Here is a 27636-nt window from a genome sequence, read left to right on the forward strand (position 1 = left end):
AACGCATTCGTTGATGATCCGTCCACAATGTCAGATACAGATGAAGATGTATGCCTCAGCGCTGCTAATTTTATAATTATTGAAAAAAAAGAAAGAAGAGAATGTGGTGTTCACACAGGAGGGAAAATGCGTTTTCAAGGGTTAAATATCAAACATTTTTCCGGACCCCCTTGCGCTGTGGGTAGTGGCCCCCAGATTACGTTTGCCCCGGGGCCCCCAACATCGTAGTTACGGCCCTGGTATGGTCAGATCTAAGAACAATGGGGTACCCACTGACACAACTATCATGGACAACGGTTCGAGATGGAAGTGAGTTGTACAGTCAGCTAAGACCTACCCCGGGCTGTAATGCTACGAGAAGAAGAACAATAATAATTGTTAAAACAATTGAAAAAACTTATATGTTTTGTATACATTTATGACAACCGAAGGAATTGGAGAAAAAAAAGATTTTTGAAGTGTATAAAGTTTTAACTTTCTAGCTATGGCCAAAGGTTTTAAAGTACTACGAAAAGAGAGAGCGATGTCATTAGAAATGAAAAAATTCCTATGAGTTTTTTATAAACTTTGTTGGGAGTTTGAATATTTTTAAAAAATTAATAATTGTAAGAAATTAAAAAGATCCAGGGCAGCACATGAGATATCACAAAAAAACACTTAAAATAGTTTTTGATCATTATTAAATTTTATTAAGGTTAAATTTTTTTATTATTCATTCCACCGGTTACGCCCTCATGCAATAGTAAGGTTTTTTTAACTTGGATGATATTTATTTAAACTAATATTGGGACCATTGCAGACATTTATAAAAAAAAAAGAATTGTTAACCTACTTGACATATCCATCCAAACTTTAATCTCACTCAAAGACAAAATATCTTTCTCGATATCCTTCCCTTTATCGATTCTTTCTTCTAAAAATGATGTAAAATTCGAAGACATGTACATAGCTCCTACTATCTTGCCATGCAAGACTGCATCTTTGGCATCCTCGAGAGTCTCAAAATGAACCTACAAGAAAAGCATATCTAAGTATAATGTTGTTAAATAAATAGTTATATTATTTGCGTACAATTTTTTATCTTACTTTATGTTACTTGCTACTTCATACACTATTTAAACACATTTGTAAATTCAATGTAGCATGTCTAATATCATCATTTTATATTATAGGTCTAGATCCCGCGTATGCGTATGAAGAAAAAAATTATTAATAGCAAGCTGAAAATTTGTTAATAGTTTAAGGGTGTCTAGTCGGACAAACTTTGATATATGGGAACACTGGAACAGGGGAAGTTTTAATTGTGGAACAGGTGAAAAATTTGGAACGCTCAGACCACGAAAACGGCACATGTATTTTGTCCGACAGAACAGACTTAAACTCTCCGAACAGAGATTAAACTTTCATGCAAAAATCAGACTGCTATTTATCACCAAATGGGCGTTTTAATGAGTGGAACATGTAGAATATGTCAAATGACAGGAATTATGACAGGTGATAAATTGCAGTCTGATTTTTGCATGAGAGTTTAATCTCTGTTCGGAGAGTTTAAGTCTATTCTGTCGGACAAAATAAATGTGCCGTTTTCGTGGTCTGACCGTTCCAAATTTTTAACCTGTTCCACAATTAAAGCTGCCCCTGTTCCAGTGTTCCCATATATCAAAGTTTATCCGACTAGACACCCTTAAGCTATTAACAAATTTTCAGTTTGCTATTAATCAACTTTTTTTTCATACGTGGGATCCAGACCTATTAGTTTATCACTATACATGGTCAGAAACGACGATATGTGCAGAAAATTGGAAGCATTTGAGATGTGCCTATATTGGAGAATTCTTAAAATTCCGTGGACTGGCCAGGTCACAAATGAGGAGGTCCTAAGATGAATGAAATTAACCGAGAGGTACTGACCCCCATCTAATCTCGAAAGTTAAAATACTTCGGAGACATAATGCGAAATGAATCCAGATATGCCCTCCTACAAGCCATCCTGCAAAGAAATTGGAAACCGAGGCCCAGGAAGAAGACGAACATCCTGGTTAAAGAACCTTAGGCTCGGCGCAAATTGAACCTAAGCGAGACACAACCTGCGCCGGCAGGACGGGTGACCCGTGCTTTTATTTTTCTAGCGCACCACATATTGAACCCAACCCGACCCAACCGTTAGCTGTCACTGTGGCGAATAGAGACGGGCAAAATTAGTGCGGACGTGTAACGGTTACTTTTGATACCGGTTCTCAGTGGTACTAAGTACCTAGTACCTAGGCAACTTTAAATCGATATTTCCGTACTTGTAACGTTTTAAATACCTCCCTAGTACTCGTAGCGGCATGACTTTCGAAAATTCGATCATAAGCGGGCGCATAAAAAGATGTCTTACACTGAATATTTTATATTTTATTTCTGCACACAATACATTTAAAATAATATCAGAGTTATTTAATAATCCCTCCGCCACTGATCGGTCATAAAATAACACTATCTACATATTTTGTTTTTATAAACAAAACAAAAATGTACAATGGCGACAAGTTGAATTTGCGGGTAAATGGGACCGTGCAAGTTCGGAAAAGCGACACCTGGTTTCATAGCTCGGCAACATTTTTTGCACTTTTAATTATATTGGCCAATTATATTAGTTCTGGTTGCTGGATAATTGTCAAGGCCATAGCCCAAAAAAAATTATAAGAAGAAAAGTAAGATTTAGGTTATGTTATTAATTAAAAGGTTAACAATTGTATGTAGTAAATAAAATAAATTATTAAAATGCAGTACTGCAAGAAAAATACACATAATTCAATATACTTTTATATAATAATTGCATATCATATCAATATTGTGAACAACATATAATTTTTCTTTTTCAATAACAGTAGGTATGAAATATATGTCAATTTGGCAATTTCAATTGACAATATGAATTATTTAAGAAAGTTGTACGGTTTTAAATAGATAACGTAAATCATTTTTCAACAATAATCTATAGATTTATGAAATTATACAAAATTTTTATGCCTATAGAAAGCCATCCTTTTAATAATTTTTGTTCTCATAATGGCATAACTTTGATTATTAATTTGGTATCGCCGTTTATTTAGTCTACTAGTAATAAAGTTATCAGAATTTAATGGCAGAGCAATGTTCACTCGGAATTTTGACTATACATACTATTATTTTTATGTACTTATCACAATAAATTGTAGGTACTTAGGTACCAGCCGCATTCATTTTATTTCCTATTTTCTTTCATAATTCGTCTTTCAATTTCGTCCTCATATAGTCCTCGTGGCTGCTATTATACCACTACCCCAAGCTGTGGGTGAAAAAACGTGATATAATTCAGAAATTTTTGAAACCTATCAGGTGTTGTAAAGGACGATGCCAGGAATAACTTCTACTAAAATGTAACCAAAAATATTGTGCGCTTTTTTTATATTGCGATTTTCATTTGTTAAATTTGCAATTTTTAAAGATTTTTTATTTTGCAGCTTAGGATATTGATTTAAGAGAAAAACTTTTGAATAGAAAGTTGTGGTAAATTAAAAAACCTACAATTTGAGCTATCGTAAGTTTAATGTCGTTTATTGGTTATTGCAAAACAGCCTGCGAAAGGTCTAAAATGGCCGTTTTTTACAATTGCATTATTTATTGTACAAATCATTTTTTTATATTTTTTAAAGCTTTAAAATGAAGATATTTCAATTCCAAACATAAAAAAAATTTTAAAGCCAGATTTATGAATTTGTTGCTTAGATATTATAAATTGTTTATCCCAAGAGGTCAAATGTCGAAGGCTATAACTTTTTGAAAAAAAATCGTAGAGAGTTAGTGAAAATTCCAATTTTCTTATAAAGAGTTATATTTTCATATTCTGATGTAAATAAATGCGTAAAACATTTTTAAACCTCTAATTTTTGGGTTTGAAAATAAGGGGGCATATTTCGTTATAAAAATTTAGAGCTGAAGCGGCCCTGTACATCCTATGAGTTTTTAACTTACAGATTATTGATGCTGAAGACGAAACTAAGATTTATAAGAAAATAAAAAAATTCTACGATTAACTGAAGCCGAGATAATTTTTAGGTTTGAAAATAAGGGGGAAAATTTCGTTATAAACATTTAGAGCTGAAGCGGCCCTGTACATTCTATGAGTTTCTAACTTACAGATTAAAGTTGCTGAAGACGAAACGAAGATTTATAAAAAAATAAAAATTTTCTACAACCAGCTGAAGCCGAGATATTTTTTTTTTTTTCTTAAATCGTAGTGCCTTTATTTATAACAATTAGGAAATTATTTTACAGTCATTGACTAAAGAAAGACTTATATTATCTTAAAAAAAATTATTATAAAATATAATTACATTTAATTATTAAAAATTATTTTTAAAATCGGTGCTTTTGCGAGCGGCCGAATTTTGCAAATCGCTTTTGCATGGCTCGCTTCAAATCCGCGCGCTCGGAAAATTTTTACGTAACTTATATTAAATTTTGACAGAAAACAATTTAATAATATTACCATTATAATATACAGTCTGTTTACCACTGTATTTGTTTTTCTTGATAAACTTTTATATGTGAAATCTCATTTCTGAAGAAATAATATTACAAAAATGATACATATATATGAAATATATCTATATTTTTAATTTTCTCATTGTTATATAGATATAATAATAATAATAACGTTACTTCTTATTATACAATATAAAACTTTTTCTTCTTGTAGTGATTATCCGTTTTGGATGTTGGGGAACATCCAAAACAGATAGTCATTACAAGAAGAAAAATTTTATATTGTATAATATTATTCTTATTATAAAATATAAAACTTTTTCTTTGCGCGCGGATTTGAAGCGAGCCGGGCGATTTGCAAAATTCGGCCGCTCGCAAATGCACCGATTTTAAAAATAATTTTTAATAATTAAATGCACTTATATTTTATAATAATTTTTATTTTAAGATAATATAAGTCTTTCTTTAGTCAATGACTGTAAAATAATTTTTTAATTGTTATAAATAAAGGCACTACGATTTAAGAAAAAAAAAACAATTATCTCGGCTTCAGTTGGTTGTAGAAAATTTTTATTTGTTTATAATTCTTCGTTTCGTCTTCAGCAACTTTAATTTGTAAGTTAGAAACTCATAGGATGTATAGGGCCGCTTCAGCTCTAAATGTTTATAACGAAATTTGCCCCTTATTTTCAAACCCAAAAATTATCTCGGCTTCAGTTGGTCGTAGAATTTTTTTATTTTCTTATAAATCTTAGTTTCGTCTTCAGCAACAATAATCTGTAAGTTAAAAATTCATAGGATGTACAGGGCCGCTTCAGCTCTAAATGTTTATAACGAAATATGCCCCCTTATTTTCAAAACCAAAAATTAGAGGTTTAAAAATGTTTTACGCATTTATTTACATCAGAATATGAAAATATAACTCTTTTGAAGGAGATTGGATGTTTCACCAACTCTCTACGATTTTTTTTTAAGTTATAGCCTTCGACATTTGACCTCATGGGATAAACAATTTATAATATCTAAGCAACAAATTCGTTAATCTGGCTTTACAATTTTTTTATGTTTGGAATTGAAAGATCTTCATTTTCAAGCTTTAAAAAATATAAAAAAATGATTTGTACAATAAATATCGCAATTGTAAAAAACGGCCATTTTGGACTTTTCGCAGGCTGTTTTGCAATAACCAATAAACGAAATTAAACTTACCATAGCTCAAATTGTAGGTTTTTTAATTTACTACAACTTTCTATTCAAAAGTTTTTCTCTAAAATCAATATCCTAAGCTGCAAAATTAAAAATCTTTAAAAATTGCAAATATAACAAATGAAAATCGCAATATAAAAAAAGCGCACAATATTTTTGGTTACATTTTAGTAGAAGTTATTCCTGGCATCGTCCTTTACAACACTTAATAGGTTTCAAAAATTCCTGAATTATATCCTGAAATCGACCTATTTTTCACCCACAGCCTGGGGTACACGGGATGGTCGCGAACGAGTTCAATTAGTTTAGATATGCCCATCTCGCAAATAAAAATAAACAACTGGCAGTGAGTCCACGACCCAAGAAAACTGTACGCGTACGCCAATTGCCGATGACAAATGTTCCCAAGCGAGACCTGCGAACGCATGCACTGATCGTAGGATGGGTTCAATGTTCAATTTGCGGTCTCTCGCTTACAAGCGTGCTTCACAAAACTGTCCACGTAGTTCGCCGGTGCAGGTTGTGTCTCGCTTAGGATCAATTTGCACCGGGGTTCTAGTTAGAACCTGGTTCAACACAACATCTGTGCAGCTTACCGCGCTCCTGCAGTTAAGATAAAGATTGCCATGATGACAGCCAACACTTGTCACGGATAGGCACATCAGGAAGAATATGGGCTGCTTCCTTAATTACATTTCTCTCTTTCTCATTTCCGCCATACGTAGCTGTTCTTCTTTTTTAATGCTTAACATTTAGTACCTTACTTCATAGCCGGTATAGGTATAGGTTAGGTATAGGCCGGTATAGGTTTTTTCTTTCCGCATCTTTTTAAAATTTCTGTCACAAAAGGCTTCATCTTTAATCCATTAAGCTCTAACTGTGAGTACCTACTGCACATATTCCCATCTATTACTCCATTATTTAACAAACTTATTTCACTATCCAAAATTATTCTACATACTCTGATTTTATCATTTTATCCTTCTTCTCAACGTGTCTTATCAAGTCCCCTTGTCGCTGGCGATGAACACAGCTAGACTGTCTATGTCTTGAACTATTCTGAAAAGTTGTTTGACTCTCCGTATCCAGGTCCATAGTATGATATTCTTCAAATGCGAGGCTTGTTTTCTACTAATTTTCTTGCATCCTTATATTTTACCCATCATAATTAGTCTAAGGTCTAAGAATATTACACTGTTTTCCCTGCATAATATTTCTAAGATATGATATTTGCCTGGATTTGACGCTATCAATTAGCTGACGATTAGCTCTTGTTTTGTTGAGAACTACTTTATTTGTGTGAAATGTGGAAAATACCATGGACAGATAGAGTGACAAATCAAGATGTTTTGCTGAAGATGGGGAAGGAATGTGAAGTCATAAAAACAATACAAACGAAAGAACTGGAATATCTGGACCACATAATGAGAGGCGAAAAGTACTCCCTGTTAAGGATCATAATAGAAGGAAAAATCTCGGGAAAATGAAATGTGGGACGTAGAAGGATTTCCTGGTTGCGAAATTTAAGGAAGTGGTACGGGTGCAGTTCAATACAATTGTTCAGAGCTGCATCCAACAAAGTTAAAATTGCTGTGATGGTAGCCAACCTCCGATAGGAGACGGTACTGCAAAAAGAAGGAGACTTTATTTGTCTGCTTAGCCGATTATTATTGTTCGTCTATACAACCACATTGCAAAAGTCTCTAAGCGGTTACTAGCAGATACTTTCAAGGTACATGCTTCGTTACACAAGAGTGACCTCATTTTTAAAAAAGTCGGGAGTTCCTCAGGGAATGGTGCTGAGATTGATGTACATCGTGTACAACGGGGTATTGGAGTTAAAGTTTTGTAGAGGATCTAACCATCATAATGGAAGACAATACAAATTGGGGTATCATAGAAAGGGAAACAAGGCTCCGAACAAAGTATCGATATGGGTTAAAAAATTGGTATTAACGACGGAGAAGATAGAGGTGGTCATACTAAAAGGGAAAAGTAGAATAGGAATAGTAAACTCTACAGTTCTATATGCGCTTCCAGTCAGGGAGAAAGTATTAAAGAAAAAAGTACATAGAAAGGGCACAAAGGAAACCACTACTAATACTTGTAAGCACATGTAGAACAAGCACAGCAACTGCTGTACAAATTATAGCAGGAGTTGTACTAATCCAGTTAATGCTTAAGGAGAGGGTGACTATGTACAATAAGGGGAGGTATTTAAAAAAGATTAAGGAAGAAATCAGAAAAAATAGTGTGAGGAAGTGGCAGAGAGAGTAGCCGTAAGAAAAAACTAAAGCAAATTAAACGAGGATGCTCATCAACAATATAGAACTCTGGATAGTCCGCAAACATAGACATCGCAATTTTTATTTCACACAATTTTGGATTGGTCAAGGATCTTTTAGGACATATACATGTAAAATTAAGAAGACAAATAACGATCGATGCTTAATGTGTGAGGTGGGGGATGACGCAGAAAATTGCATTTTCATACAGTTTTAGCCAGGAAAGGCAAGAGCTCATAAAAACAAAAACAAATAGGAAGAATCACACCAGAAAACATAATAAAGAAAGCCGTAGCTAACAAAGGATACTTTAACATAACGGTAAAGAATATTACGGAAATTATAGAAAAGTTGCGAAAGTAACATATAAGAGGATTCTACAAACTAGGCAAAACTAAAAGAACACAATGAACTTAATCAATAGGGAAGAGACAAAGCGCTATACTCGAAGTTACACTCAATAAGAGTAGTTCCGAGTATGGCGGTACGGGGGTGGTTACCCCTGATGATGGGGTGGATTTGTTAAAGCACTATTTACCAGAATATATTTATTTAGAACACTAAATACGACAGTAACTAGTTGGTGGACAACGTCTCTGATCTAACCACGTCGATGTCTGAATAATGAATAATCCCTTCTTTACTTTTTCCGTATCTATAAATAAATCGTAATTGTTTGTTATGATTGACTGCACCCGAATGTGACCATGAATTCCTAATAGTAACATAACTACTGCTGATTTCAGTGTTTTCAAAACGACTGGCCTACATTGCAAAACCAATGTCTCCCATTTACGTAATGTAAACAATACATGTAAATAATATTTGTTTGAGACTTTAAAAATTAAATCGATATGGATTACTTCTATTTTTTTGCATGCTAATTTGCTTCCTATTCCTCGCTTTTCGTTTTCCAAATTCGTACTCTCAACACTCGTAAGTCGTCTTCCACCTGGTCTTTAAATCGTTCTCTGGGCCTCCCTCTTCTCCTCACTTCGTCCGGTCTTGGGTGATAAATGTGTTTCGACGGCTTCATCTCGTTCATTCTCTCTAATTGGCCTAGCCACCGCAGCCTGTTTATTTTAATGGACATACCACCCAGATAGCATGTAAACTTGTGGCAAGTTTGATTCTTCTTTGATTTTAAATTGCTGCATAAAATAATATGACGAGGCAAGTTTGTGTTAAGTTTGCTAAAATATTGTTATGACAAAGATGATGATTCAAGCACATTCAAGTTTGTAGCAACTTTGCTGCAAGCTTACAGTTGCAAAGCCACGTCACGCGTGCAATCTATTTGGTTGACTTACACGTTCGGTTCAGTTTCGTTCGTTACCCTGACTCATGTCACGCTTACTTAATAACTTAAGAATAATTTAATAACTTAATAATAATTAATAACTTAAGTTATCCTCTCTCAAGTGTTGCCACCGGAGTTAAATTTCCCTTTTTGCGAGAATTTTCAACATAAAAGGGAAAAAGTTAACTTATAAGGGAATCCTTGATCCAGTCCAAATCGTAAAATATTTAAAAAAATCAAAATATTTGAAAATAATTCAACATATTTTCACATCTTTTTTAAATAGGAGCATAGGAGCATAGGAGGGAATTTTATCATGAAAGTGGGATTAATAAATATAATATATATATATATATATATATATATATATATATATATATATATATATATATATATATATAATATATATATAATATATATATAAACATTTTTTGCCGAGTGGATTTGAATAGTGTAGAAGCTTTTGTGGTAACTTTTAATACCTTTTTTATAAATTTTGCTACTATTAACTTTTATAATCATTTTAATAATGTTACCTAAAGTCAAAATCAAACTAAATTAATATGCTTTTGTTGGAAGGTTGATCATGTGATCTTACTTAGTTTCTCGGCGAATACAAGTTTTTTACATATTTTTTTTAATCACATGTATGATAACCACATGCTGCTTTTGCTGTTCAAAGTCTTTGTTAAACTGTAAACTGTACTTAGTTATTGATTGTTTCTACAACCTAACGATTCAATGGTTCATTGTTTCAAGCTTTTTTTACAATTTTATACCTTTGACTGCTACATGTCTTTTTGAGATGAACCGATGATGCTCTTTGATTAGAGAGCGAAACGTCTTCGAATAAATAGATGAAGTAGCCACCTTCTTTGTCTTATTTCTCCACCTATTGACCAAAAAACCCACCACTCTTCGAGTGATCCTTAATTTATATATAATAATTTATATCAAATATAATATATTATATATAAATAAGTTTTAGATTCTATTGTAAAATTGTTACTTTAACATCTTTTAATCTCTTTTAATAGCAAATATTAATTCTGTTCACACAGCAAGAATTTATAACAATTTCTTTTATTTGTTTCAGAGCTGATAGACAAAATTGAGCATCGGACTCTGAAGCTAGCGGGTTTAATGTAAGTTCCAATAAAGAATTTTAGACAATGGATTGTATTTTAGTTGACTGATTAATAAATAGTTACAAACCTTAAACAAGTTTGTATTAAGTTTGAAAAAACAAACTTCATGCAACAAAACAAAAACAAATCTTCAGCAAGTTTGTTACATCAAGTTTGTATCAAGTTTGAAAAAACAAACTTCATGCAAGTTTGTCACAATGTAACTAGCAAGTTTGATTTAAACTTGCTGCAAGTTTGCAAAGTTGTCATGGCAAACCTGCAGCAAGCTTTCATGTTTGATATATCAAACTTATTGCAAGTTTGAAACAAGTTTATATTGCTATCTGGGCAATACCTACTAGACTCACTATAAAGGCGGTAAAGCTCGAAATTATAGCATCTATGCCATAATCCGTTTTCCTGCACGCCTTTATAAGTATGTCTCAGAATGTTACGTTTAAAACAGCGTAAACGTTCCTATTCACGATTTGTCATCATCCACGTTTCTGACACGAAAGTGAGGCAAGAAGTGTATAATGGGTAAGGTCAGGTTAGAATACCTGAAGTCAAATGTATCCCTGTAATCAAATTATAATGGAAAAAATAAAGTCAAAACTTATAATATAAACACAAATATATTTGACTTACCTTTTCTATCATGGGATGGTCCAGATACGATAAAAACCGACAGCTGATATTCCTAAGCTGACAGGCTCTATCGTCTGTAGCAGTTGCCGTACCGTTAAATGAAAAGCCTGGGCATGTAACGCTCATCGCTTCGTCGTTAACGATTCCCAAGGGTATGCTTCTAATGTCTCCACCTACGGCTCCCATAAATACCCCTACTTGTAGAATTGGAAATGTCATTAAAAATATAATACCCCTAAAAATATATTACTTTTTATTATTTGTAAACGCTACTTTAGTCCAGTCGTCAAAAACGAAAACGCCACTGAACATCTAAAAATCATAAGAACACGCTGAATTTTGCTGATTATTTCATTCATAAAAGATTCTGACCAATAGAAAGCTACAGAAATAAAAATTACAGTGATTATTTCATTCATAGGAGATTCTGACCAATAGAAAGCTACAGAAATCTGAATTAAATCGATAATTTTTGATAATCTCCCGTCGTTAAGTATATTACGTCAGATGCCCTTCGTTGCTACGAAATAATACATTCAGTGACATTAATGACAATTAATGTTTTAAAAATTATAAAAGTGATGACTTTCAATCGTCAAATATTTATAAAAACTGTGTGTTTAATGGTACTTACATAAATAAATTACAATAAAATTTTGGTTTTGAACAGTTTTATTCATGAAATAATCGCAACAAATTGCACTCGACCTCTGAAATTAATATAGAATTTTTGCTCTCGTGACACTTTGACATAATTTCACTCGCCTTCGGCTCGTGAAATTAAAACTGTCAAAGTGTCACTCGGGAAAAATTCAATAATTTCAGAGCTCTTGTGCAATTACTACTGATAATTTTTGATAATTTCCGTCGTCAAACATTGCGTCAGATGCCCTTCGTTACTACGCAAAAATGAACAATCAGTGACATTAATGACAATGAATGTTTTACAACTTGTCACAGAGAACACCAAGAAACAGGTTTAGCAAATATTCAGGTAAATATATCAATAAAATATTAGTTAAAATGATTTAAAAAGACAATTTTATTCATGAAATAATTTCAGTGAATTACACTCGATCTCTAAAATTATTATCGACTTGTTGACCTCGTGACATAATTTAACAAATTAAAATTGTCAAAGTGTCACTCGGGAAACAAATCGATAATTTTAGAGCTCTCGTGCAATTACTACTGACAATATCAATTTTGGGATCCCAAAAAAGATGCAAATAAGTTTATCACTCGTACACTTCGCGTCAAAAAAAAACTGGTACAACTCTTATAACCGAAAATCGTGTTTTTCAAGTTGTGTAAGTTGATCTTGTCACAAGTGTCATTCTAATTTCTAGGGCAACGTTGCCAGTTCAACGAAAATATTATATCAAACTAGGTAAAAACAGGGCTGTGCGACAGACCGCATTTTTTAATATACTAAAAACTAAAACAATAATTGTAATTTTCCGCCATCTCAATTAAGTATCCATACATTGATTCGTGTTTTATTATAATTTATGAAAATATTTCAATTCAAAAATATTAATAGATAATAAATCTTGACGTGACTTTAAATTATTACGTTTAATGTCAAATCGAGAGGTGTGATTGGTTTCTCGTAAATTGTAGGACAAAACTGCATTAAGTTGTGTAGCATAAATAAAACACACTGGAAAAATTAAAAATTAAATTTTAAATTAATACAAAATGAATAACTTTTACAGTGAACAAGTGTGAAATTTAAATATATATGTATTAAAATTCGAAATATACATTTTAAACGTTATTTTTTCGTATTTAGATTTAGTGCAATTCCGTTATCTTTGATGGCAACAACGACGTGATTCACGAACAATAATTGTCAGTCTGAACACAGGTTTACATTGGGAAAAAAAAGTGTACCTGTTTTATATGATGCGAAGTGTACCATCGGGTTGTAGGAAAGATGATGGAAAACTTCCATTTACCAAGAATCTGTAGGCTGTATAAAAAATGTTTCAAACAAGAGCTGAGTATAATTTTTGAATAAAGATGTTTCTCAGGAGTTTTTATGTAAAATGAACCGTTTTCTCAGAAACAACGCTTAAACAAACCCGTGATTTTGAATGTCCCAAAATTTTGATTGTTCTATAGTAATATATGCTTCTTTTTCTTTTTGTGTAGACATGAGTCTATCTGTTTTTTCAATGTGCCTCCAGTAAATTGTCGTTCCATCATTTTTGTGGTCTTCCCACTAATCGTCTTCCTATTGAGATACCGTTTCTCGCTATCTTTACTTCTTACTCTATTTATTATTATCCGGCATATATGTTGTCGTTCCATTCTGCTCTTCTGTTTCTTACTCAGTTCTTATGTTCTCCACCTTGCATTTCCATCGTATATCTGTACTTGCAGCTCTGTCCCATAGTGACCTGCCACCGATTTTTCAAAGGGTTTTCACCTCTGCTTTTTGTAGCATTCTTTTTGTCCTCTCTGTGTAATTATTGTCCTGATGAAGGTTTTGTAAATTCTGCCTTGCATTTCTTTTCTGATATTTTTATTTCTCCATATTGTTTCATTCAGGCAACCTGCGGCTCTATTTGCTCTATTCGCTTAATCTTCCACTTCTGTTTCGAGTTTTCCTCAGCTAGTTAGTGTGATGTCTAGGTACTTAAACTTCATGACTTGTTCTATTATCTTACCATTTAGCTCTAATTTACATCTTAGTAGATTTGCTGTTATAACCATGAATTTTGTCTTTTTTGGGGAAATTAATATATATTTTAAATTGGTGCAGCATACGTTGTAAATCATCTTCACTTTGAGAGAATTACTATTGCATCATCTGCATAGCAGATTATTTTAAGTTGTTTTTCTGCCATTTGGTATCCATTTTTAGTTCTTAATTTTTTATTACTTCATCCATGATAATATTAAATAATAGAGGACTCCATAAAACTGAGGAAATCCACTGTCTTGGTCATCGTCACTGTCCCATTGCCAGCTTCTATTGAATCAGTTAGTTCTTCTACTACTTTTACTTTTATTTGTTGTTCTGGTAAATATTTTCGGTGGTTTTAATTAGTATTCTTAGAGATAACATACGTATATTATGTACCTATGTAATGTCAAGAATATATTTTTTCTTGATAATGAAGAATTTACTTGATAATTTGTCTACTGATATTACTCGGTATCTTTAGTTTCAATATTCTTATTCCTGCAAATCAGTTGGTCGTTTCCTGTTAGGTTTCTGATTGATATCTGCATTTGGATGGGCCAGATAGTTTTTGGAAGTATCTGCTGCTAAAGGAGCCTTTCTTACCAATGAGCTATTTCTTGTCAGTTCTTGTTTTATATACGAGTCTTCCACCTTCCACGTCAGTTTTAATTTCAATATTAGTCCTAAATACTTAACCTCATTTTTTGTTGATGGAATATTATCATTTATTCTAACACTAGGGCATTCAACACGGCTTATTGTAAAAGTTATGTTTGTTGATTTGTTTGGCTTCACGTTTATCCGCCATTTAGGAAACTATTCTTTCAGGTTGTTGAGATGTTGCTGTTGTAGGTTAATAGCTAGTTGGAGATTGTGTCCTGTATAAGAGTGCCAGTATTGTTCGTAAATGTGACGATGTGGTTGTTTCCTCTATTGTGGTTATGTCTGCCGTGAACATGAGATATAAAAATTGATAGGTATAAAGAGCCCAAACAGGATGTTTCAAAGTTAAACTTATTTTGGAAAACACTATTATTCAGCAGTCTATGATTTGACGACTAAGTAGGAATTGGTAGGGATCAAGTTTTTTAACTTATAAAGTAGTACATGATGCCATACATGATCAAATGCTTTGTCTGCGTCCAAATGGTGTAGTGCATACTTTTCTTTTCTTGAAGACTCTTTATGATTTCGTTTACAAGTCTATGAAACTGTTGTATAATAGAATTGGCATGTCTGTCATTTTGGTCAATAATGGTAAAAGACTTGCGCTTAAGGTTAGATAAGAGATGGGTAATTCTGACATGAGCTGAAAAAAGAAGCTAAGAAAAAATATTTTTAGAACAATTACTTACGTGATGTTCCTATAAAATTGTTTTAAATTTTTATCAAACAATGCTTTCATTCGACTTTTATTTAAGGCATTTCTTGCCTTCAGTATTTTCTTTTTGGCTAAAATCTAAAAAAAAATTAATAATATATTAAAGTGTTATCTTATTGGAAACAGACACTCTGGGTAAAGTCCTTGAGCTAATCCTAAAAGAGAGGCTCAATGACTTTCTCGAAAATCACAATATCATTCCAAAATTCCAATATGGATTCCAGTCAGGTAAATCTACAAAACATGCATTAATAGATTTCACCACCAAAGTTACTCAAACCATCAACGATGGTTCATTCGCCATAGCCACATTTCTGGATGTGCAGAAGGCTTTCGACCAGGTCTGGCACGACGGACTTGTTCGGAAACTTCTGGACATCGGGCTACCATTGCAATTTACCAAAATTGTACACTCCTACCTCCACAACCGTACTGTCAGAGTACGATCACGATAAAATAGGCGATCAAAAGTCCACCCCCTTCACTCCACAAGCTGGAGTTCCCCAGGGTTCAGTCCTAGCGCCGCTGTTGTACATCATCTACAACAGCGACATCACTAACCAAAATATCCCAGGTGCTCGGCTGTTTCTCTATGCGGACGACACGACTCTGCTCTCAACTACCTCTCGATACAACCCAAGACTCCTCTTCAGAAGAGCCCAGGCTCTGTTGGACGGCGTCGGCGAATGGTGTTGTAAGTGGAGAGTCACGCTGAACGCGAACAAAACAACAACAATTGTGTTTCGCGCCCCTTCTGTGTCAAATAGAATCATTCGCAATGAAGATGACCAATATCCTCTGAGTCTGTTGGGAGAAAGGCTTGTCGTTAGCCCGACTGTGAACTATTTGGGAGTACTGTTTACCAGGACTCTCAACTGGGACGCAGATCTAAAGGCAACTTTAGATAGGGTAAGGAACAGGGCCAGACTCCTCAACGCTCTCTCTGGAAAAATTGGCAAGACACACAAGAAGACTCTCATTCACACTTACAAGACCTTTATTCGACCCGTCATGGAGTACAAGTCATGTATCTACTCTCTTTGCTCAAGACAAAAACAAGAGAGGTTGTTGAGGACAGAGCGTAGAGTCTTGCGTAGATGTAACTATGAGCACTGGCGATATCCCTCAAACGAAATCCATAACATCTCGAACACCCCCAAAATCACCGAGAGAATAAACTCTCTGAACAGGAACTTCACAATCAAAGTAATCAACGGCCCCCCTTCCGACACCCAAGAATCTCTCAAATGTTCCTGTTCATCTTCCGGCCACGTACTCCACCGAAAGCCCAAACGCAAAAAGATTCATGTACCGTCCGCTCTAATGCAAACATGCATTGACGAACTCCCGGTGGAGTACGAAAACATCCTTGAGGCTACCCCGTTAGCCTACCGTACCCACCTCTAACATTTCCTCTTCCCTACCCCGAACAGGGAGAAGTTGGTTTTTTGCGGTTTCCCAACTTCATTGCACAATTATACCTGTTCGTCCCAAGAAAATAGCCGCAACTATTTTCTCCACTCGAACGCTCACTGTCCACGCTGCGCTCAAAGCCACCTCCTGACCGCCGACGAGGGACGCAGGTTCGCCTGTCGTTGTACAATGGTTTCTAGGGAGACTGGTCGAGAGCAAAGCACGGACAGTACACGTAAATGTCTATGGAACCAACAACAATCCATCAAACTTTCTTCTCTGTTGACTTCTTAGCCTTCTGGACACCACCGTCCGGCATAACCAAGGATCCAAGAACACCAGGACACGGCGCTTGCCCCAGTGTGTTTTTCGGACTGTTTGCTTTTGCTGCCAACACTAAACATTCACCACAAACCCTGAAGAGGACAAAATCCTAAACGGGGAAGCACATTGAACGCATTTCTTCTGATCATTATCCAGACAAGCAAATCAAACAATGTAGTAGTAGTTGGAAACAGACGATAGAATGGAAAGAACAATTAAATATAATCATTTCAAAATCGAGGTAGAATAATAAACCAAAATGTTAAGGAAAACAAAAAAGAGCAAAAGAATTTAGTATGACAATCTCATCTCAGAAAACTAAAACAACAATAATCAGTGAAGAACCTATCAGATGTAACATTGAAATTGATGGCATCAGTATTGAACAAAGCTTTTCGAAATAAATAGTAAATGATTTTTATGGTCTGAAAAAGAAAATATCACACTTTATAAGAGATCAAAGCACGGAGGTAAAGGAACTAATAGAACCAAAACACGTAGAAAAAGATACATGGATTGACTATCTAAAAAGCTATATGCAGAGGAATAAGCAGAGGAAGAACGAATGACTCTAGAACCGGAATTATGAACTGTAAAATTCCCTCATCTGCCTTAGTCTCAGCATCCGTTATGGCTTGGAAATTGTAGAAGCCTCGGAGGTGTAACCAGATAAGGTTCCCATTGTTTTCAGTCTGGTGGGATGTAGAGTAACATTATGTTCTTTTCAATGCCATTAGATTGAAAACTTAGTATTTTGTTATCAGTTGTCGCTAGGGCATCTATGCCATATCGTTCGTTGCAATCCGTGACTGCACCCGGGGTTTGTTTTGGTTGGATCAGAGAGAGCAGCATATGGCCTCCTGATGAGAGACTAAGTTTCGAAACCGGTAGAGCTGCTTGCTACACTCTCTGATTGGACTAGGATACAGTGCGGCTGTATTTTCGTTTTGCAACGAAATTGAAAATGGTTATTCATTTTTGATTTACATGTTTACTCTGATTGGAGTACGAAGGGAACCATTCTCGATGGAACTTTACCGTGCTGAGCAGATGAAACGTGAATTATAAATTGTAAAATTCCCTCATCTTCCTTAGTCTCATCATCCGTTATGGCTTGCAAATTGTAGAAGCCTCGGAGGTGTAACCAGATAAGGTTCCCATTGTTTTCAGTCTGGTGGAATGTAGAGTAACATTATGTTGTTTTGTATGCAATTAGATTGAAAACTTAGTCTTTTGCTAGCAGTTGCCGCTAGGGCATTTCTGCCATTTCATTCGTGGCAATCCGTGACTGCACGCCGGGGTTTGTTTGGTTGGATCAGAGAGAGCAGCATATGTGCCTCCTGATGAGAGACTAAGTTTCGAAACCGGTAGAGCTGCTTGCTACACTCTCTGATTGGACTAGGATACAGTGCGGCTGTATTTTCGTTTTGCAACGAAATTGAAAATGGTTATTCATTTTTTATTTACATGTTTACTCTGATTGGAATACGAAGGGAACCATTCTCGTTGGAACTTTACCGCGCTGAGCAGATGGAACGTGAATTACAAATTGTAAAATTCCCTCATCTTCCTTAGTCTCATCATCCGTTATGGCTTGCAAATTGTAGAAGCCTCGGAGATGTAACCAGATAAGGTTCCACTTGTTTTCAGTCTGGTGGAATGTAAAGTAACATTATGTTGTTTTGTATGCCATTAGATTGAAAACTTAGTCTTTTGCTAGCAGTTGCCGCTAGGGCATCTATGCCATATCGTTCGTTGCAATCCGTGACTGCACCCAGGGTTTGTTTTGGTTGGATCAGAGAGAGCAGCATATGTGCCTCCTGATGAGAGACTAATAAGTTTGGAAACCGATAGAGGTGCTTGCTGCACTCTCTAATTGGACTAGAATATGGTGTGACTGTATTTTCGTTTTGCAACGAAATTGAAAATGGTTATTAATTTTTTATTTACATGTTTACTCTGATTGGAGTACGAAGGGAACCATTCTCGTTGGAACTTTACCGCACTGGGCAGATGGGACGTGAATTATAAATTGGAAAATTCCCTCATCGTCCTTAGTCTCAGCATCCGTTATGGCTTGCAAATTGTAGACGCCTTGGAGGTGTAACCGGATAAGGTTCCCATTGTTTTCAGTCTGGTGGGATGTAGAGTAACATTATGTTGTTTTGTATGCCATTAGATTGAAAACTTAGTCTTTTGCTAGCAGTTGCCGCTAGGGCATTTCTGCCATTTCGTTCGTTTGGTTGGATCAGAGAGAGCAGCATATGTGCCTCCAGATGAGAGACTAATAAGTTTCGAAACCGGTAGAGGTGCTTGCTGCACTCTCTGATTGGACTAGAATATGGTGCGGCTGTATTCTCGTTTTGCAACGAAATTGAAAATGGTTATTCATTTTTAAGTTAATATAAGTACCCAGAAAGATCGAAAAACACTTGAAAAGCTGAAGAATAGAAAAGTTGAAGGCAGTACTGGCGCTAGAGTATAAGGCGCCCGCCTGCAAGACTGGCATAGGCGCCCGCCTGCAAGACTGGCATAGGCGCCCGCCTGCAAGACTGGCATAGGCGCCCTTCGGTTTCTTTTAAATTAGTATTTTGTATAGTACCAGCAGAAAAATGCTCATTTTGGCGCCCCCCAAACGGGGCGCCCGCCTGCAGTGTATCCCTTGCAGGCCCGTTATCGCCGGCCCTGGTTGAAGGTAAAGACGGAATACCAAACGAATTACTGAAATGTTATGGAACAGCAATGACAGAACAATTAACAGCATTAATTAACAAATTTATAAAACACAAAACGTACCGTACCGGAAGAATGGAAAACAAGCGAACTAATTCTACTATTCATAAAGGAGATAAAACGAAACTAGAAAACTACAGACGTATCGACTTACCCTAAAACCTACAACATACAACTTACCCTAAAACTTACAACTAAAATTTTACAAGAACTAATGAATCAGAGGATAAGTTTAGAAGATGAAAAACTGGGTTTTCGTGCTGAAAGATCGTGTACAGCAACGGTACAGATCGGTACAACGGAGTATAATATACCAGCATTTCTATGTCTGATTGACTTGAAGAAAGCATTTAACAGAGTAAGACTCAAAGATGCAATCCATATTCTGTATAATAGAGAAGAAGTTCCCTTAGATATCATAAAAACTATTGAAAACATCTACGAAAACAACAAAATGGAAGTCAGAAGTGATAGAGAATTTACAGAACCTATAAACATAGGCAGCAGAATAAGAGAGGGAGACTCATTGAGCCCATTTAATCATGGATGAGATCATCAAAAGCGTAAACAAAGGAAGAGAATACATATTGAAAAACAAAGAAGTGAAAATACTTTGTTACGCACACGACGTAATATTGATAGGCCAAAATGAAAATAGTCTCCAAAAATGAGGCCACAGGTTTAACTTCTTCTTCTTCTTGTAATAGGACTATATCCTGTTTCTTCTGTTACAGTCTTTGCTGCGATCCGGAGCTCCAACTCTCGTAACATCGTTTTTTAGATCTTCCTATGGGTCGTTTGGTGTTGGGCTTCTGTGTTTTCGCCCAATGCGCCATACGTTCAGGGTCCATCCGATCTACGTGGTCTCTCCACATGCGTCGTCGCGCTCTTGTCCATCTCACTACGTCTTGAACGCCTAGCTCTCTCAATGTGTCTTCGTTTCGTATTCTATCTCTGAGTGTGATACCTCTTATGGATTTTAGGGTTTTCATCTCTGTGGTTCTCATTATTTGTTTGGTCTTTGTTGTCTCGGCCCTTATCTCAGCTGCGTATGTCAGTACGGGTCTAACACATGTCTTATAAATGCGGACTTTGCTTTCGGTGCTCATAAATTAATTCCGCCAGATTATATCCCTCAGAAAACCAGATATTCTCGCTGCTTTCGTTGCCTGCTGTTTTGATTCTTGCCACAGATGCCTTTCGCTAGATATTTCCACACCTAAGTATCTACAATCCATTAGTTGTTCGATTATATGGTCGTCCACTACCAATTTACATCTAATTGGGTTCCTGGATATTACCATCGATTGGGTTTTCTCTTTGGATAGTGTCAGGTTATACTTTTCGGCGGTTATTTTGAATTTTTGTAGTAGGCGTTGTAATTTATCTTCGTTTTCGGCTATTAAGATTGCATCATCTGCGTAGCAAAGTATTCTCATGGTTCGGTTACCCATTTTGTATCCCTGATTCATTATGTTAACACTACCTATAACTTCATCCATTATTAAATTAAATAGGCATGGACTGAGGCTGTCCCCTTGTCTAATGCCTGCATTGATTTTGATTTCTTCCGTGAGCCCATGTGTGGTTTTAATTCGTGTTTTGTTGGATCTATTGAGCTCTTTGAATATGTTTCTATACCTCTGACCTATGTTTTTCTTTTCAAGGATAGTGAGCACTTGAGCACGTCCTTTAATTGTACTCTGTCGAATGCTTGTTTCAGATCTACAAAGCACGTGAACATGGGCTTGTCGAATTCTATTGATTTCTCAACTAATTGTCGCATTCTGAAAATAGCGTCTATTGTGGATCTGTTTGGTCGAAAACCCTGTTGTTCTTCCGATACACCGGCTTTCTTATATATTTTTTGGGATAGAATTTTTGACAATAGTTTTGATGTAGAATTGAGTAGTGTAATTCCTCGGTAGTTCGTAGGAATTACACTACAGGTTTAACATAAGAGCAAAAGAATTCAATATGACCATTTCATGTCAGAAAACTAAAACAGTAATCAGTAAAGAACCAATCAGGTGTAAAATAGAAATTGATGGCATCAGTATTGAACAAGTAATGAAAATAAAACACCTTGAAATTACACTGTCCAACTGTGAAGACCAGGAAAAAACGTGAGAGATCAAGTATAAAAATCAAATATACTGGCAAGATTCCCTAATATGGCGGCGAAAACACTGTTATGGCTATATTTACACTGAAATGAAGATGAAGAATCTATAAAGCCAGTGTAAGACTAATAATGACATATGCAGGAGGAACAAGACCCGACATAGCCACGATATAAAGACAACTGGAAACGACAGATATGAGAGTAAGAATTACAGGAATACGCTAAGAAATCGAACGAGGAGTGAAGATATTAGAATAAAATGCAACGTCCAGGGTATAAACGAATGGACACTAAATAGAAAGAATGGAATAATCACCAATAATAACCCAGCCGAATGGGGGTAGACCGCAAATACGTGATGATATTAAACAAACTGTAGTATAAAGTGGAAAGAAGACAATGATAAATAGAAAGGACATGTATGCATAACATGAATATTATGTGCTGTAGAGAGATACACAAATAGTTTCGTAAAACTTACATCAGTGGAACCATGACCGATTTCAAATGTAGAAACCGACGTTGCTACGCTAGTGGTGGATCCTGTGGTGTCATTAGCTAACATAGAATTATTCTGATCATCTACAACTCGATGTGAGGTTAGTTCTTGTAATCGTCCTTCTTCCTGTCTTTTGCTGAGCAACAAAAATACGTCTTCCAAAGTCTCACTATTAAACAATGTCAATAACCTAGTTGGTGACTCCTCTGCTAAAAGTTTTCCCTCTCGCATTAGACCAATCTAAAATACAGAGAAAATACAAAAATTTAAAAACTGAATTTATTTTATACATTTTTCGGTACTCAACTATTTACTACCTATTAGTTTTCACTTTTGTTGAATGAGATGACAGCAGAATCATACCTTTATCAGTGTTATAAGTTGCGATAGTTTTTCTCCGCAAATTTATTAATCTATCTATCTATCTAATTAGCCTTCTTCGGTCCATCTTTGGACATAGGCCTCCCCAATCCTTTTCCATTCTTCTCTGTCTGTCGCTACAGTTATCCACCTAGAGCCCACGTGCTTCTTGACATCATCTGCCCATCTCATTTGTGGTCTTCCTCTGCTTCGTTTATATTGCCACGGTCTCCAATTTATGAGAATTTTGTTCCATCGGTCTTCCTTTTGTCTTATAGTGTGTCCGGCAAATCTCCATTTCAACTTTGCAACTTCTTGTCTAACATCCCTAACTTTGGTTTTCTCTCTTATCCACTCGTTTCTCTTTTTATCCAATAGTTTTATGTGCAACATTTGCCTTTCCATTGCTCTTTGCGTCTTTATGATCTTGTCCATGTTTGCTTTTGTAAACGTCCACGTTTGGGAACCGTAAGTGAGAACAGGGAGTACGCATTGATTGTATACCTTGGTCTTAAGATGTTGTGGATATCTTTTGTTTTTAAGGGTGTAGCTTAGTTTTCCAAATGCCGTCCATGCCAGTCTAACTCGTCTTTTGATCTCTGCTGTTTGGTTTTCCTTGTTAAGTTTTATAATTTGACCCAGATATATATAATCATGAACTTGTTCTATTTCATCTTGTCCGATCCTCATTGTGATGTCCTCATCTGTATTTGTTATGATTTTGGTCTTGCTGTAATTCATATTAAGGCCTATCTTTCCGGCTTCTATGTCCAGTTCTTTCATCATTTCAAACAATTCTTCTTTTTTATCGGTTATCAATACGATGTCATCGGCGTACCTTAGATGGTTCAAGCGTTGTCCACAAATTTTTATACCTTTTTCTTCCCATTCTAATCTTTTAAAGATATCTTCCAGAACCTGATTGAAAAGTTTCGGTGATATTGTGTCACCCTGTCTTACGCCTCTATTTATTTGAATTGATTGTGTTCCTTCGTATACTTTAATTGTTGTGGCATCTTTATATATATTGGCTATTAGGTCTGTATATCTGTGGTCAATTCTGCTGTTAATCAAAGAACTTTTCACTGCCCAATGTTCGACACTGTCAAAAGCCTTTTCGAAATCTATGAACGCTACATATAGAGGGATGTTGTATTCATTTGCTCGTTCTATAAGGATTTTCATACTTAATAAATGATCACTTGTGCTAAATCCCTTTCTAAAACCAGCTTGTTCTTTCGATTGGTATCCGTCGAATTTTGTCGTCAATCTGTTGGTTAAAATTTTTGTTAGGAGTTTATACATTACATTGAGGAGTGTTATAGGACGGTAGTTTTTTATATCTGCTTTGTCCCCTTTCTTGTGTAAGATAATGGTTACGGATTCCTTCCAGTTGTTTGGGATTCTTTTTTCTTTTAATATTTTGTTAAAAAGGGAATAGAGAGTATTAATTACCACTTTTCCACCATATTTCAGCATCTCTGTAGTTATTCCATCTTTTCCAGGCGATTTGTTGTTTTTCATTTCTTTCAATGCCTTCTTTATTTCTGATTTGCTTATTTCTGGCTGTAATTCTGAATTGACATTTTTTATTTTCGAGTTAAGTTGGGTTTTTATTTCTTCTGATGGTTCCTTTTTTGTTTTATATAACTCTGAGTAGAAATGTTGGATTATATTTATGATGTCGTCTTTAATGTTTGTTTCTACTCCGTTTACGTCTTTTATTTTGTTTATTTCAAATCTGCCGAGTTTCGGTCTTAAGCATTTCATATTCTTGTTGTTCTGTATTACTTCTTCTATTTTTATTTCTTGTTCTTTTCTCTTAGTTTCTTTTATCATTTTGCTTATTGTCTTATTGATTTCTACATATTCTATAGATTTCCTTTTGCCTTCTTCGACAAGCTTTCTTCTTTTATCCATAAGCTTCTTTGTTTCTTCTGATACATAGTTGTCCTTTTTAACATCCTTTTTTGCTATTTCTTTTCCTGATGTAACCATCGTTGCTGTAAGTATGTTGTTTATTTCGTCTATATCTTTATCATCACTGTCTAATTTTTCGGTGAATTGTTCTTTTAACAGGTCTTTGTATTTCTCTTTATATTGCCCTAGTTTGTTTCTATCTACTATATCCGAGTTTCTTATTATTTTTCTTTTCATCTCATATATAGTTACCGTCGATATTAATTTTTGCTCTGACCATCCTGTGATCGCTACCTGTTGTGAATTTGTTAAGAACTGTTACATCTTTAATGATATATCGTTCCGTGGACAGTATGTAGTCGATCTCATTTTTTGTGGACCCATTAGGGCTGATCCATGTCCATTTTCTTTGGGACTTTTTTTTGTAGAAGGAGTTCATTGCGTATAGACGCTTTTCTTCTAGGTAGTTCATCAAAGTAGCACCTCTATCATTTCTCTGGCCGTATTCGAAATTTCCTATTTTAGTTTCTTCTTTGTTTAGTTTCTTACCCAGTTTAGCATTGAAATCTCCTATTACTAGTGTGAGACGATTTTTATGTTCTTCCATAGCCTTTGAAATATCTTCATAAAATATTTCGATTTATTAATAGTCCGGAGAAATACAAACAATTGAACTTCGTATTCCTAGGTTTTCACCAAACGTGACCGGAAGTAGGCATTTGAACTCTTCGTGTAACTTTACGTCGCGTCGATTGATAAACGATTTCACTAATTTTGGGTCATTTTTGCCAAACTTTCGCTTATAACTTTTTAACCAGAAATGTCATCAAAAATCAAAACCTGAACTAAATATTCGAGCCCGACTTTTCAATGTGCAATTATTGATGTATCACATGTACTATTTCTGCGACTGTAATGTGTCACTTCCGATTACATCTTTTTAACTGGAGGTGATATGAAAATCAAAAGTAAAGATTTATTCTCGTGTTTCTAAGGCGCGTCGAATAATTTATCGCTTGTACTACTTCGGCGAATTTAAAATGGTACTTCCGGTTGCAACTCTGTAACCAGAATTTCAAGGTTAAATTTCTTAGCTTTAATATGATCCTTGAGTTATAAGCTGTCACTGGATGCCTCATTTGTTATATTGGCGGACAAACAGAAAGACGGACAGACAGGCATGAAACCTAAAGTATATATTTGTTGTCGTCTTGCTAAGGCGCTTGGAAGAATATATCGCTTATACTATTTTGACGACTTTAAATCAATAGTTCCGGTTGCAACTCTAAAACCGGAAGTCTAAGACCGAAAGTTTCTCATTATATCTGGTATAATGACGGAGGAGTTGTGTTTACAAAGTCCCTGGGATAGACGGACATGGATAATTCAACATTTCTTCACATTTTTTCAAAATGGGTGAAAACAAAATAAAATAGTACCTATTGGGGACTTCAAAACGGCCATGTATCTGACCGGGTTTTTTGAGATTTTTGAATTTTATGCTGTACAGGAAACATGGCTTTGCATAGAAACATCATGCTAGTTAAGCAAATTTTTTTCTCTGTTATTTCCTATGTTGTTTCTTTCCTTTTTAACCTCTTCAAAGAAATCTTCTTTCAACTGTTTCATTTGATCATATATGTGGGCATATATTATACTTATAAATGCGTATACTTCCGTTTAATAATAATTATCTCTTATTTCAAAGAACACTCAAACAGAATATATTTCACGGGGTATTTTGAATATTTTCTTAAATATATACTAATTGAAGACATCGAGAAACCTACCTTATTTGCCTGTCTACATTCCTCTATGTAGTGCGTAGTAATTATCACAGACGTATTATCCTTTTTAGTAATATCTACTAGATGCTTCCATATACTTCAAAATAAAATTGGATTAAAAAATAATTATATTTTGATAACTACAAATCTATCACACTTATACTTATAGGTCTGGATCCCGCGTATGAAAAAAAAGTTGACTAATAGCAAGCTAAAAATTTGTTAATAGCTTAAGGGTGTCTAGTCGGACAAACTTTGATATATGGGAACACTGGAACAGGGGAAGTTTTAATTGTGGAACAGGTTAAAAATTTGAAACGGTCAGACCACGAAAACGGCACATGTATTTTGTCCGACAGAACAGACTTAAACTCTCCGAACAGAGATTAAACTCTCATGCAAAAATCAGACTGCTATTTATCACCAAATGGGCGTTTTAATGAGTGGAACATGTAGAATATGTCAAATGACAGGAATTATGGCAGGTAATAAATAGCAGTCTGATTTTTGCATGAGCGTTTAATCTCTGTTCGGAGAGTTTAAGTCTATTCTGTCGGACAAAATAAATGTGCCGTTTTCGTGGTCTGACCGTTCCAAATTTTTAACCTGTTCCACAATTAAAACTGCCCCTGTTCCAGTGTTCCCATATATCATAGTTTATCCGACTAGACACCCTTAAGCTATTAACAAATTTTCAGCTTGCTATTAATCAACTTCTTTTTCATACACGGGATCCAGATCTATTAGTAAAAAATATTTATAGTGTAGGAAACAAAGGTTGAACCTTGCAAAATGGACACAAGTCCGGTTTTATTTTTTTTCTGGTATATCAAGGGGTGCTTATTATAAGACTAACTTTTTCTGAAAAAGTTTCGCCCCGGAACCCCCCTTTTCACCCCTTTAAAAGGGGTAATTTGTGGTTTTTGCGGAACGTAGCCCTTCCTGTACCTTTTACAAAAAAAAATTTTTATAGAAATATGAAGACTATATTTTTTACGTTTTTTTTTTCCAACAGCATCTGTCTATCATCCACCGTTTAGCGGGGGTGGCGCCCCAAATTTGACAAGTTTTTAAAAAAGATGTTTTAAAAAAAATATATGTTTCCCTAACTGTAACGGAAATTAAAAAGAAATCCTGCGGCAATTATTCAAAAATAATTGTCTGATTTTTTGTTATAGGTTTCACTTAAGGGTAATTCACAGTGGCGCCGTAAACCTCATATATGCTTTGGCGGACTCCAGTTTTTGTTTTTTTTTTTCGTCATCTGTTCGTTTTATTGATAAAGTACTTATGTAAAATAAAACAACACAGTGTAACCTAC

At 35.1% G+C, this 27636-nt stretch overlaps 1 protein-coding gene across 1 annotated transcript in view; it reads right to left on the reverse strand.

Moving 5' to 3' along the window:
• Window positions 1-27636, reverse strand: part of LOC114330397 (ABC transporter G family member 23-like) — a 172514-nt gene that overhangs the window by 26926 nt on the left and 117952 nt on the right. Inside the window, exons 6-10 of the mRNA XM_050643853.1 lie at window positions 26319-26412; window positions 22231-22488; window positions 15129-15232; window positions 11079-11313; window positions 833-1010 (exon numbers count right to left, since the gene is read on the reverse strand). Of these exons, the coding sequence (XP_050499810.1) occupies window positions 833-1010; window positions 11079-11313; window positions 15129-15232; window positions 22231-22488; window positions 26319-26412 (869 nt within the window). The remainder of the gene's footprint in view (window positions 1-832; window positions 1011-11078; window positions 11314-15128; window positions 15233-22230; window positions 22489-26318; window positions 26413-27636) is intronic.

This window comes from Diabrotica virgifera, chromosome 2, assembly GCF_917563875.1.
Source record: "Diabrotica virgifera virgifera chromosome 2, PGI_DIABVI_V3a".
NCBI classification, from domain to species: Eukaryota; Metazoa; Arthropoda; class Insecta; order Coleoptera; family Chrysomelidae; genus Diabrotica; species Diabrotica virgifera.